Source organism: Bombina bombina, chromosome 7, assembly GCF_027579735.1.
Source record: "Bombina bombina isolate aBomBom1 chromosome 7, aBomBom1.pri, whole genome shotgun sequence".
Taxonomy (NCBI): Eukaryota; Metazoa; Chordata; class Amphibia; order Anura; family Bombinatoridae; genus Bombina; species Bombina bombina.
The window spans coordinates 213,992,854-214,006,249 of NC_069505.1; the positions used below are offsets into that span (position 1 = coordinate 213,992,854).

Here is a 13,396-nt window from a genome sequence, read left to right on the forward strand (position 1 = left end):
TAATGAGTCTTTAATATTTTTACATCGCCTGTATGCAGGCATAGGTAACTGTTGGAAATCAATAACATTAGGGTTCAAGTCTTTGATGGTGGACCAATGTTTCTTAATAATGTTATTGATCTTATTACTTAAAGGGTTAAATCTAGATATGAAAATCATACGTTTATTTTTATTCTTCTCTTGTCTCTTGTCTAAATTATATTCTCCTTTAAGAATAGTTTGTCTGGGGATATTTTCTACTTCTTTAATATGGCGTTCAATCAAGGGCTTTGGATAACCCCTCTGTAGAAACAGATTACCCATTTCTCTAAGTCTACTGTGAGCTAGCTGATCATCTGAAACAATTTTTTTAACTCTTAAGAGCTGACTCTTGGGAAGACTGTTGATAAGAGGTGGATAGTGTGCACTTTCATATTTCAATAGGTTGTTCCTATCACTTTCTTTCCTAAATAAATCAACCTTTAGTTCTCTACCATTCTTTTGAATAGTAGTATCCAAAAAATCTATAGATACCTCACTACATACCAATTTAAGTTTAATGTGTCTAGTTGAAATGTTGAGGTCATCTACAAAGGACTGCAATGAGCCAATGTCGCCCCCCCATATGCCAAAAATATCGTCTATATATCTATACCAACATAATCCATATTTTTGGAATGCTTTCTGAGTGTATACAAACCTCTCTTCATAGATATTCATAAAGACATTGGCATATGTGGGGGCGACATTGGACCCCATCGCAGTCCCCTGACATTGAATGTAAAAAGTATCCTGAAAAAGAAAATAATTGTGGTATAAAATTAACTGTAGTAGCTCAAGAATAAAATGACATTGAGAATTAGAGAATTTACCACTAGACATAATGGTTTGTTTCATAGCGCCCATCCCGCTCTCATGTGTGATTGATGTGTACAATGATGTTACATCTAATGAGAATAAGATAAATTTGTCACTTTGTAATTGTACGGAATCTAACTTTGTTATAAAATCCCCAGTATCTCTAATGTAAGACATAGATTGAGTAGCAAATGGTCTTAGTACTCTGTCAAGATATTTAGATACATTAGATAGAATAGAATCTGTGCTGGCTACTATGGGGCGTCCAGGTGGAGCAGAACTATCTTTGTGTATTTTGGGCAGTGTGTAAAGGACTGGTATAGAGAATGAATCAGGTATTAAATACTTCTGTTCTTTTATAGAAATAAGTCCATTACACACTGCCCTATTCACACAATTAACAAGACATTTCTTGATCCCAAAAGATGGATCAGTATTCAAAACCTTATATACATTCTGGTCTGAAAGTTGTTTCTCAATTTCTTGTATATAGTATGTTTTGTCTAGGATGACAGTTGCGCCGCCCTTGTCGGCCTGTTTACAAATAATATCTTTGTTCTCCTTTAATTTAGACAGGGCAAGCCATTCAGCCTTAGAGAAATTCTTATGCTTATTCGATGTTATAGATACACGATTTTTTTCTTTCAATATATTGATATCCCTTAACACTAACTGTATAAATGTTTCAATGCTATTGTTATAGACATTAGGTGTAAAAGAACTTTTGTTTTTAAGATCTAAAGTGTTTAAAGATAAGGGATTTTCATCATGCAGCAATTCATTACATCTCAATATGTCATTATTCTTAGACTCTAATGTTGCAAAATATGCCTTTAACTTAATATTCAGGTAATTGCTGCTGCTCACAGGGCAGTATTTGATATTTCGCTAACATTGAATTGATTCAAACAATAACATCAGTATTAAAGTGCCAATAAAGGATTATTTTTATGGGAGAGATTTTTGATAAACTGACCCTTTGGACAAATTAACAAAAAAGTTGGATCAGCCAATAGGATTGAACTTAAATCCTATTGCCTGATTGCATCAGCCAATAGGATTTTTTCTACCTTAATTCTGATTGGCTGATAGAATTCTATCAGCCAATCGGAATCTAAGGGACGCCATCTTGGATGGCGTCACTTAAAGGTACCTTTATTCAACAAGAAGACGTCGGCCGAAGAGGATGCTCCTCGTCGGATGTCTTGAAGATGGAGCCTCTCCGCGCCAGATGGATGAAGACTTCTGCCGTCTGGAGGACCACTTCTGCCGGATTCGTTGAGGACTTCGGCCCGGTTGGGTGAAGACTTCTCCCGGTAAGGTGATCTTCAAGGGGTTAGAAGACTTCTCCCGGTAAGGTGATCTTCAAGGGGTTAGTGTTAGGTTTTTTAAGGGGGTATTGGGTGGGTTTTAGAGTAGGGTTGGTTGTGTGGGTGGTGGGTTTTAATGTTGGGGGGGGATTTGTAATTTTTTTTACAGATAAAAGAGCTGATTACTTTGGGGCAATGCCCCACAAAAGGCCCTTTTAAGGGCTATTTGTAATTTAGTGTAGGGTAGGGCTTTTTTTATTTTTGGGGGGCTTTTTTATTTTGTTAGGGGGATTAGATTAGGTGTAATTAGTTTAAAAATGTATTAATTTGTTTATTATTTTTTGTAATTTAGTGGGGGTTTTTGTACTTTAGATAATTTAATTGTATTTAATGTAGGGAATTAATTTAATTATAGGGTAGTGTTAGGTGTTAGGTTAGGTTTTATTTTACAGATAAATTTGTATTTATTTTAGCTAGGTAGTTATTAAATAGTTAATAACTATTTAGTAACTATTATACCTAGTTAAAATAAATACAAACTTGCCTGTAAAATAAAAATAAACCCTAAGCTAGATACAATGTAACTATTAGTTATATTGTAGCTATCTTAGGGTTTATTTTATAAGTAAGTATTTAGTTTTAAATATGAATAATTTATTTAATGATAGGAATATTTATTTAGATTTATTTAAATTAGATTTAAGTTAGGGAGTGTTAGGGTTAGACTTAGGTTTAGGGGTTAATAAATTTAATATAGTGGCGGCGGTGTAGGGGGGCAGATTAGGGGTTAATAAGTATAATGTAGGTGGCGGCAGATTAGGGGTTAATAAGTATAATGTAGGTTGCGGTGGTCTCCGGGAGCGGCAGTTTAGGGGTTAAACACTTTATTTAGTTGCGGTGGGGTCCGTGAGCGGCGGTTTAGGGGTTAATATATTTATTAGAGTTGCAGTGGGCTCCGGGAGCGGCGGTATAGGGGTAAAACAGTGTAGTATAGTGTGAGTGTGAAGTGACAGTATACCAATAAAGCTCGGAAAAAGCTGAAGAGCAGCGAGATCGATGACTGTTAGTCCAAAACAGTCCGCTGCTCATCGCCCCGTACTTGGTGCACGGCTTTTTTACAGCTTTTTTGGTAACTTTGGAGTACGTATTCAGGTCCGCGGTTGCGATGTTAGGCGATCTTAGGCGAGCGTATTGGTGCCGTCGAATGCAAGTAAGTTGACGGCTTAATAAGTAGATGCCTTTGTATTCATTTCCTTCAACAAGTTTTAATAAATAAATACAAATTATAACAAGAAGAAAATTACACAAAGATCCATCACTATTGTTCATTAGTCTAAATTGTCCATCTTTAGACCGAGCTAACAAAAATTATTAACATAACTAAAATTTAACAAAGATACAAACAAACAAAATACCTACAAACCCCCCCCCCCCCCCAAACACTGATTTCAATTGGTATCCCTACCTTAAGTATTAATTAGAGGTAATAAATATAATAATATAACAGTGTTGGTTATGTAAAACTGAGGAATGGATAATAAAGGGATTATCTAATATTCTCACCACCACCTTGTTCTTTACATTCTGATTTTTCTACAGGCTTTATAATCTGGCTAGCTAATAATAATAGTTATAACAGCAACAACAACAATAATAATAACAATAGTAATAACAATAGTAATAATAATAACAATAATAATAGTAACAATAATAATAACAATAGTAATAATAAAAATAATAATGCTAATAATAGTAACAACAACAACAATAATAATAACAATAGTAATAACAATAGTAATAATAATAACAATAATAATAGTAACAATAATAATAACAATAGTAATAATAAAAATAATAATGCTAATAATAGTAACAACAACAACAATAATAATAATAACAATAACAATAGTAATAATAAAAATAATAATGCTAATAATAGTAACAACAACAACAATAATAATAATAACAATAATATTTTACACGCATTACTTACCTGAGATGCACCAGGACTTAACACCATCTGTGCTGATCGTCTCCAGTGAAACCTGCAGATATGATTCATTTCCTGCTTACTCAGGCTACTGGCCGGCATACACTTATGAAACATCTTAAAATAAAAAGCAATGAATATGTAGAATAGTGAATTAGAAATTGTTTGGTACAGAACTAAAAGTAAAAAACAAAAATAAAGATAAAATAAAACAAACTATAAGATATTGTACAACAGCCTAAACCATCAGAAACTAGGTTCACTCAATTATTAACTGCTGCTCTGCTGCCCTCTGCTGGCTTTTCTATCTTATTACTAATATCTACATACACAAGTCTTGAAATTTCCACTAGTTTCCTATCTTTAACATTGATTGGACTAGTAACTTTTTTGTTTCTGGGCTAGAACCTTTCACTTCCTGACTATCAAACTATAACCCCCGTATGTATGTATGAAAAGTATGTATGTATGCAAGTATGTATGTATACAGGTATGTAAGTATGAATGTAAGTATGTAGTACAGGTATGTATGTAAGCAAGCAAGTATGTATGTAGTACAGGTATGTATGTAAGCATGTATATAGTACAGGTATGTAAGTATGTATGTAAGCATGTATATAGTACAGGTATGTAAGTATGTATGTAAGCATGTATATAGTACAGGTATGTAAGTATGTGTGTAAGTATGTATGTATGCATGTAAGCAAGTATGTATGTATGTAGTACAGGTATGTATGTAAGCAAGCATGTATGTATGTATGTAGTACAGGTATGTATGTAAGCAAGCATGTATGTATGTAGTACAGGTATGTATGTAAGCAAGCATGTATGTATGTAGTACAGGTATGTATGTAAGTATGTATATAGTACAGGTATGTATGTAAGTATGTATGTAGTACAGGTATGTATGTATGCAAGCAAGCATGTATGTATGTAGTACAGGTATGTATGTAAGTATGTATGTAGTACAGGTATGTATGTAAGCAAGTATGTATGTAGTACAGGTATGTATGTAAGTATGTATGTAAGCAAGTATGTATGCATGCATGTGTGTATCTAAGTATGTATGTATGTAGTACAGGTATGTATGTATGCAAGCATGTATGTAGTACAGGTATGTATGTATGTATGTAAGTATGTGTGTATGTAGTACAGGTATGCATGTATGCAAGTATGTAGTACAGGTATGTATGTATGTATGTAGTACAGGTATGTATGTATCTATGTATGTAGTACAGGTATGTATTTAAGTATGTAAGTATGCAAGCACGTATGTATGTAGTACAGGTATGTATGTATGTGTGTATGTGTATGTAGTACAGGTATGTATGTATGTAAGCAAGTATGTATGTAGTACAGGTATGTATGTATGTACGTATGTAGTACAGGTATGTATGTATGCAAGCATGTATGTATGTATGTAAGTATATGTGTATGTAGTACAGGTATGTATGTAAGTATGCAAGCATGTATGTAGTACAGGTATTTATGTAAGTATCTATGTATGTAAGTATGTAAGTAAGTATGTATGTAAGTATGTATGTAAGTATGCAAGCAAGTATGTATGTAAGTATGTATGTATGTAAGCAAGCATGTATGCATGTAGTACAGGTATGTTAGGAAGCATGTACAGTATGTATGTATGCAGTACAGGTATGTATGTAAGCAAGCATGTATGTATGTAGTACAGGTTTGTATGTATGTATGTATGTATGTAGTACAGGTATGTATGTAGTACAGGTATGTATGTATGTAGTACAGGTATGTATGTATGTAGTACAGGTATGTATGTATGTAGTACAGATTTGTATGTATGTATATAGTACAGATTTGTATGTATGTATATAGTACAGATTTGTATGTATGTATATAGTACAGATTTGTATGTATGTATATAGTACAGATTTGTATGTATGTATATAGTACAGATTTGTATGTATGTAAGTATGTAGTACAGGTATGTATGTAAGCAAGTATGTATGTAAGTATGTAGTACAGGTAGGTATGTATGTAGTACAGGTATGCATGAAAGCAAGTATGCATGTGTGTAGTACAGGTATGTATGTAAGCAAGTATGTATGTATGTTAGCAAGCATGTATTTATGTATGTATGACAAGGAATGTCTTATAGTTGTACAGAAGCAACGGGCATAAGGAATATTGTACATCTTCTACTGTAAAATAAAACCTAACCTGCCTTACAATAAAACCTAACATTACAATAAAATAAATTAAATATAATACATTTATCTAAAATTTATCTAAAATAAATCTTAAAAAAAACAAAAAAACAAAACACTAAATTACCCAAAATAAAAAATGAAATTATCAAAAATAAAAAAGAATTACTCCTAATCTAATAGCCCTATCAAAATAAAAAAGCCCCCCCAAAATAAAAAAAAAACATAGCCTACACTAAACTGCCAATGGCCCTTAAAAGGGCCAATTGCCGGGCATTGCCCCAAAGAAATCAGCTCTTTTACCTGTAAAAAAAAAACCAAAAAAAAAAAAAAACCCCAACAGTATAACCCACCACCCACACAACCAAACCCCCCCAAATAAAAACCTATCTAAATAAACCTAAGCTAACCATTGCCCTTGAAAAGGGCATATGGATGGGCATTGCCCTTAAAAGGGCATTTAGCTATTTTACTGCCCAAACCCTAAGCTACAAATAAAACCCACCCAATAAACCCTTAAAAAAAAAAAACTAACACTAACCCCCGACGATCCACTTACAGTTTTCGAAGACCGGACATCCATCCTCATCCAGGCGGCAGAAGTCTTCATCCAAGCGGGCAGAAGTCCTCCTTGAAGCCGGCAGAAGTCTTCATCCAAGCGGGCAGAAGTCTTCATCCAGACGGCATCTTCTATCTTCATCCATCCGGCGCAGAGCGGGTCCATCTTCAAGACATCCGGCGCGGAGCATCCAGTTCTTCCGATCGTCAATGAAGAATGAAATTTCGCTTTAAGGTTCATCATCCAAGATGGCGCCCCTTACATTCCGATTGGCTGATAGAATTATATAAGCCAATAGGAATTAAAGGGTAAAAAATCCTATTGGCTGTTGCAATCAGCCAATAGGATTGAGCTTTCATTTTATTGGCTGATCCAATCAGCCAATAGAATGTGAGCTCAATCCTATTGGCTGATAGGATCAGCCAATAGGATGAAAGCTCAATCCTATTGGCTGATTTCAACAGCCAATAGGATTTTTTACCCTTTAATTCCTATTGGCTGATAGAATTCTATCAGCCAATCGCGTTGTAAGGGACGCCATCTTGGATGACGTACCTTAAAGGGAAACTTCATTCTTCGTTGACCATCGGAAGAAGAGGATGCTCCGCGCCGGATGTCTTGAAGATGGACCCTCTCCGTGCCGGATGGATGAAGATAGAAGGTGCCGCCTGGATGAAGACTTCTGCCCGCTTGGATGAAGACTTCTGCTGGCTTCAAGGAGGACTTCTGCCCGCATGGATGAGGATGGATGTCCGGTCTTCGAAAACTGTAAGTGGATTGTCGGGGGTTAGTGTTAGGTTTTCTTTAAGGGTTTATTGGGTGGGTTTTATTTTTAGCTTAGGGTTTGGGCAGTAAAAGAGCTAAATGCCCTTTTAAGGGCAATGCCCATCCAAATGCCCTTTTCAGGGCAATGGGGAGCTTAGGTTTATTTTGATAGGTTTTTATTTGGGGGGTTTGGTTGTGTGGGTGGTGGGTTTTACTGTTGGGGGGTTGTTTGTATTTTTTTTTTTACAGGTAAAAGTTGATTTCTTTGGGGCAATGCCCAGCAAAAGGCCCTTTTAAGGTCCATTGGCAGTTTAGTGTAGGCTAGGGTTTTTTTTTGTTTTTTTTGGGGGGGGGTGCTTTTTTATTTTGATAGGGCTATTAGATTAGGAGTAATTATTTTTTATTTTTGATCATTTCGTTTTTTATTTTGTGTAATTTAGTGTTTATCTTTTTGTAATTTAGATAAATGTATTTTATTAGTTTAAATTTATTTTATTGTAATGTTAGGTTTTATTTCACAGGTAACTTTGTATTTATTTTAACTAGGTAGCTAGTAAATAGTTAATAACTATTTACTAACTAGTCTACCTAGTTAAAATAAATACAAACTTAACTGTGAAATAAAAATAAAACCTAAGATAGCTACAATATAACTATTAGTTATATTGTAGCTAGCTTAGGTTTTATTTTACAGGTAAGTATGTATTTAGTTTTAAATAGGAATTATTTAGGTAATAATTGTAAGTTTAATTTAGATTTATTTTAATTATATTTAAGTTAGGGGGTGTTAGGGTTACGTTAGGGTTAGGTTTAGGGGTTAATAGGTTTATTATAGCGGCGGTGTGGGCGGACGGCATATTAGGGGTTAATAATATTTAAATAGTGTTTGCGATGCGGGAGGGCGGCGGTATAGGGTTTAATAACTGTAATGTAAGTGGCGGCAATGTTAGGGGCAGCAGATTAGAGGTTAATAGTTTTACTTATGTGGCGGTGATGTTAAGGGCGGCAGATTAGTGGTTAATAGTTTTATGTAGGTGGCGGCAATGTTAGGGGCAGCAGATTAGGGGTGTTTAGATGTGGTTTTTATGTTAGGGTGTTAGGTTTAAAGGTAACTTTTTCTTTCCCCATAGACATCAATGGGGCTGCGTTACGGAGCTTTTGTTTCCGCGATCGCAGGTGTTAGGCTTTTTTTTGCCAGCTCTCCCCATTGATGTCTATGGGGAAATCGTGCACGAGCACGTCAAAGCAGCGCTTGTATTTGGGTGAAGCATGGAACTTGTAATATGGCTGTAAGTAATGAACTGCAAACATTTAAACTGCCACTTTATTAACGATTTGAAAAAAAAATGCTTAAAACTGCTTGAAACCTCTGGAAAGAAAATTTCTGTTGTCTCCCTTAACTGTGGACAATTCGGTGCAAGCTGTAAAATGAGTCTCCACTGCTCTAAGCAATCACTGTGTAGTGGGTAACTGGTTAAGGTAATATGCAGCATATTGAAAGAAACCTAGATTACAGAATTTACTTTTTGTTCTGTCTAAGGTGTATAGGAGCATCGTATTTTACGACAAAAAAGGCAATTTATGCTTACCTGATAAATTGATTTCTTCTACGATACGACGAGTCCACGGATTCCTTACATGTGGGATATTATCCCCCTGCTAACAGGAAGTGGCAAAGAGCACCACAGCAGAGCTGTCTTTATAGCTCCTCCCTTGACTCCTCCCCCCAATCATTCGACCGAAGGTATAGGAAGAAAAAGGAGAAAACTAAAAGGTGCAGAGGTGACTGAAGTTTTGAACACAAAAATATAATCTGTCTTAAATTGACAGGGAGGGCCGTGGACTCATCGTATCGTAGAAGAAATCAATTTATCAGGTAAGCATAAATTTCCTTTTCTTCTACTAGATACAACGAGTCCACAGATTCATCCTTACTTGTGGGATACAATACCAAAGCTACAGGACACGGATGAACGGGAGGGACAAGACAGATACCTAAACAGAAGGCACCACTGCTTGAAGAACTTTTCTCCCAAAAATAGCCTCAGAAGAAGCAAAAGTATCAAATTTGTAAAATTTGGAAAAAGTATGAAGGGAAGACCAAGTCGCAGTCTTACAAATCTGTTCAACAGAAGCATCGTTTTTAAAAGCCCATGTGGAAGCCACCGCTCTAGTAGAATGAGCTGTAATTTTTTCAGGAGGCTGCTGTCCAGCAGTCTCGTATGCCAAACGGATGATGCTTTTCAGCCAAAAAGAAAGAGGTAGCCGTAGCTTTTTGACCCCTACGTTTTCCAGAATAAACAACAAATAAAGAAGATGTTTGATGGAAATCCTTAGTTATTATTATTATTATTATCGGTTATTTGTAGAGCGCCAACAGATTCCACAGCGCTATAAACAAAGGGGAGTACAACAAAACAATTAAAGGGATCAGATGGGTAGAGGGCCCTGCCAAGAGTTGCACTGTTGTAATCCACTCTTAAGAAGGTGATCTACAAACAGCTGGACTCTTAGGCTTACATGCTAAGGGGGTTCAGGGGATAGCAATGGAGGAGTGGAACTGGTATAAAGTAAGGTTAGCATAGGTTGTATGCAGCCTTGAACAGTAGAGTCTTTAGGGAGCGCTTGAAGCTTTCAAAACTAGGGGAGAGTCTTGTGGGGCGAGGCAGAGAGTTCCACAAGATGGGAGCCAGTCTGGAGAAGTCCTGTAAACGGGAGTGCGATGAGGTAACCAGAGAGGAGGAGAGTAGGAGGTCATGAGCAGAGCGAAGGGGACGGGAGGGAGAGTATCTGGAGACAAGGTCTGAGATATAGGGGGGGAGCAGTGCAGTTGAGGGCTTTGTATGTCAGAGTGAGAATTTTGTGTTTGATCCTAGAGGCAGGAGGAAGCCAGTGAAGGGATTGGCAGAGAGGAGCAGCAGATGAAGAGCAACGTGTAAGGAAGATGAGTCTGGCAGAGGCATTCATTATGGATTGTAAGGGAGCTAGGCGGCAGATGGGGAGACCAGAGAGGACAGAGTTGCAGTAATCAAGGCGGGAAAGAATGAGAGAGTGTATTAAAATCTTAGTTGTATCTTGTGTAAGGAAGTGTCTAATTTTGGAGATGTTTTTAAGGTGGAAGCGGCAGGCTTTAGCCAAGGACTGAATGTGAGGAGTGAAGGAAAGATCTGAGTCAAATATGACCCCGAGCATGCGGGGTAGTGGTAATGATGGAGTTGTCGACAGTTATAGAGATATAGGGGGGGGGGGGGAGATTTTGGAAGAAGGGGGGAAAATGAGGAGCTCAGTTTTGGAGAGATTTAGCTTGAGGCAGTGGGAGGACATCCAGGAAGAGATGTGAGAAAGACAGTTAGTGACAAGGGTTAGCAGGGAAGGAGATAGGTCTGGTGCGGAGAAGTAGATTTGGGTGTCATCGGCATACAAATGATATTGGAAACCGTGGGACTTAATTAGGGAGCCTAGTGATGACGTATAGATTGAGAAGAGAAGGGGACCGAGGACAGAGCCTTGCGGTACTCCGACAGAAAGTGGTGACGGGGCAGAGGAGGCCCCAGAGAAGACTACACTGAAGGTACGGTTTGATAGGTAGGAAGAGAGCCATGAAAGGGCTGTGTTACAGATGCCGAAGGATTGGAGGGTTTGGAGCAAAAGAGGGTGTTCGACAGTGTCAAAGGCTGCGGACAGATCAAGGAGGATAAGCAGAGAGAAGTGGCCTTTTGATTTTGCTGTAAGTAGGTCGTTGGTGACCTTAACAATAGCTGTCTCTGTGGAGTGATAGGGACGAAATACAGATTGCAGCGGGTCAAGAAGACAGTTTAACGTAAGGAAATGGGATAGGCGTGCATATACTAGTTTTTCGAGAAGCTTTGAAGCAAGAGGGAGGAGGGAAATAGGGCGGTAGTTGGATGGGGAGGTAGGATCAAGGGAAGGTTTTTTGAGGATAGGTGTGACCAGTGCATGTTTCATCGATGAGGGAAATGTACCAGTGCTGAGGGAGAGGTTGAAAATGTGTGTTAGTATAGGGGTTATGGTAGCAGAGAGGGAGGGGAGTAGCTGTGAGGGGATAGGGTCAAGGGGACAGGTAGTGAGGTGAGAGCTCAGTATAAGTGCCAAAACTTCTTCCTCAGTAACAGGGGAGAATGAACTAAGTTTCAGGTTATGAGGGTTGTGGTTGAGTGAGAGTGTTTGAGGGGGGGGAGAGAAAGGAATTATGTTAACAGCTGATTTCATGTCTGATGGAGTCAATTTTGTTAATGAAGTGACTGGCAAAGTCTTGAGCTACAGAGAAGTGGTATTAGGAAGTGGGGGAGGGCGGAGGAGAGTATTGAAAGTGAAGAATAGACGTTTTGGGTTAGAAGACAGATTAGAGATAAGAGTAGAGAAGAAGTGTTGCTTGTGGAAATTAAAGGGCAGAATAGTAGGAGTTCAAGATAAATTTGTGATGAAGAAAATCAGCTGAACTCCGTGATTTTCTCCAATGCCGTTCAGCAGTACGGGAGTAAGCCAGGGCTGGGGATGAGTGTGTGATTTCCGAGCAATGGTAAGAGGGGCGAGATTGTCAAGGACGGATATAAGGGTAGAATTATAGTGGCAGATAGATTGTTCAGGGCAGGAAAAGGAGAAGGATGAGAGGAGCGGTTTAAGGGAATTAGCAAGTTGTTGCTGATCTAAAGACATAATGCTTCTGTGAAGTTTGGTGTGAGGAGTAGAAGGAGGGAGAGTTGTAGGAAGGGATATGTTGCAAGTAAGGAGATGGTGGTCAGAAAGAGGAAAAGGGGAATTTGAGAAGTTTGAGAGAGTGCATCGATAGCTAAAGATCAGGTCAAGAGAGTGACCATCTGTGAGTGGGAGAATCAGTCCATTGTGACAGACCGAAAGAGGAAGTGAGTTGCAGAAGTTGTTTAGCAGATGAGGCAGTTGGATTGTTAAGGGGGATGTTGAAGTCGCCAAGAATGAGGGCAGAGGTGTCTGAGGAAAGGAAATACGGTAGCCAGGCAGCCAAGTGATCTAGAAATTGAGTTGAGGAGCCAGGGGGTCGGTATATGACTGCAACACGTACAGAGAGAGGGGAGAATAAGCTAATCATGTTGGTTTCGAATGAGGGAAAAGTGAGGGAAGAGATGGGGTGTATTTGTTGAAAGGTGCAACAAGAGGAAAGTAAAATACCTACACCACCTCCTTGTCTATTACCAGACCTAGGAGTGTGGCTGAAGTGGAGACCCCCATGTGACAGGGCAGCAGTGGATGCTGTGTCTAGGGGAGAGAGCCAGGTTTCTGTTAGGGCCAGAAGGTTGAGGGAGCGGGAGATGAAGAGGTCATGTATAGAAGTGAGTTTGTTGCAAACAGAGCGAGAGTTCCAGAGTGCACAAGTGAAAGGGGTAGTGGCTTTAGATGCAAGAGGAATGTGAGTAAGGTGTGCAGAGTTTTGTTTTCTGAGTCTATGGGATGGTACACATGGATGTGCACGGCTTATCAGTGGTTGGGGACCAGGATTAGGGGAGATGTCACCAGCAGTAAGTAGAAGCAAGAGGGAGAGTGACATGAGATGAGATACAGATTTGCAGTAATGAGACTGCTTTTGAGATGAGCTGCAGGGGGTAGAGAGAGTGTTTAGGAATAGGTAAAGTTAATGAGTAGAAAAGTAAGGTGAGTTTAAGAGAGATGGGCTAATGAACAGTGCAGGTGGAGAGGGAGAAGGAGTAATTGAATAGTGTATTTTGTTATAGAGACAAAGGGTAGCAAAAAGGAATATGAA

General features: G+C 38.2%; 1 protein-coding gene across 2 annotated transcripts in view; it reads right to left on the bottom strand.

Annotated features, from left to right (window-relative positions):
* AKIP1 (A-kinase interacting protein 1) overlaps window positions 1-13,396 on the bottom strand; it is a 64,317-nt gene that overhangs the window by 23,725 nt on the left and 27,196 nt on the right. For both annotated transcript variants that reach the window (XM_053720606.1, XM_053720604.1), the window contains exon 4: window positions 4,141-4,254. In XM_053720606.1, coding sequence (XP_053576581.1) covers window positions 4,141-4,254 — 114 coding nt within the window. The remainder of the gene's footprint in view (window positions 1-4,140; window positions 4,255-13,396) is intronic.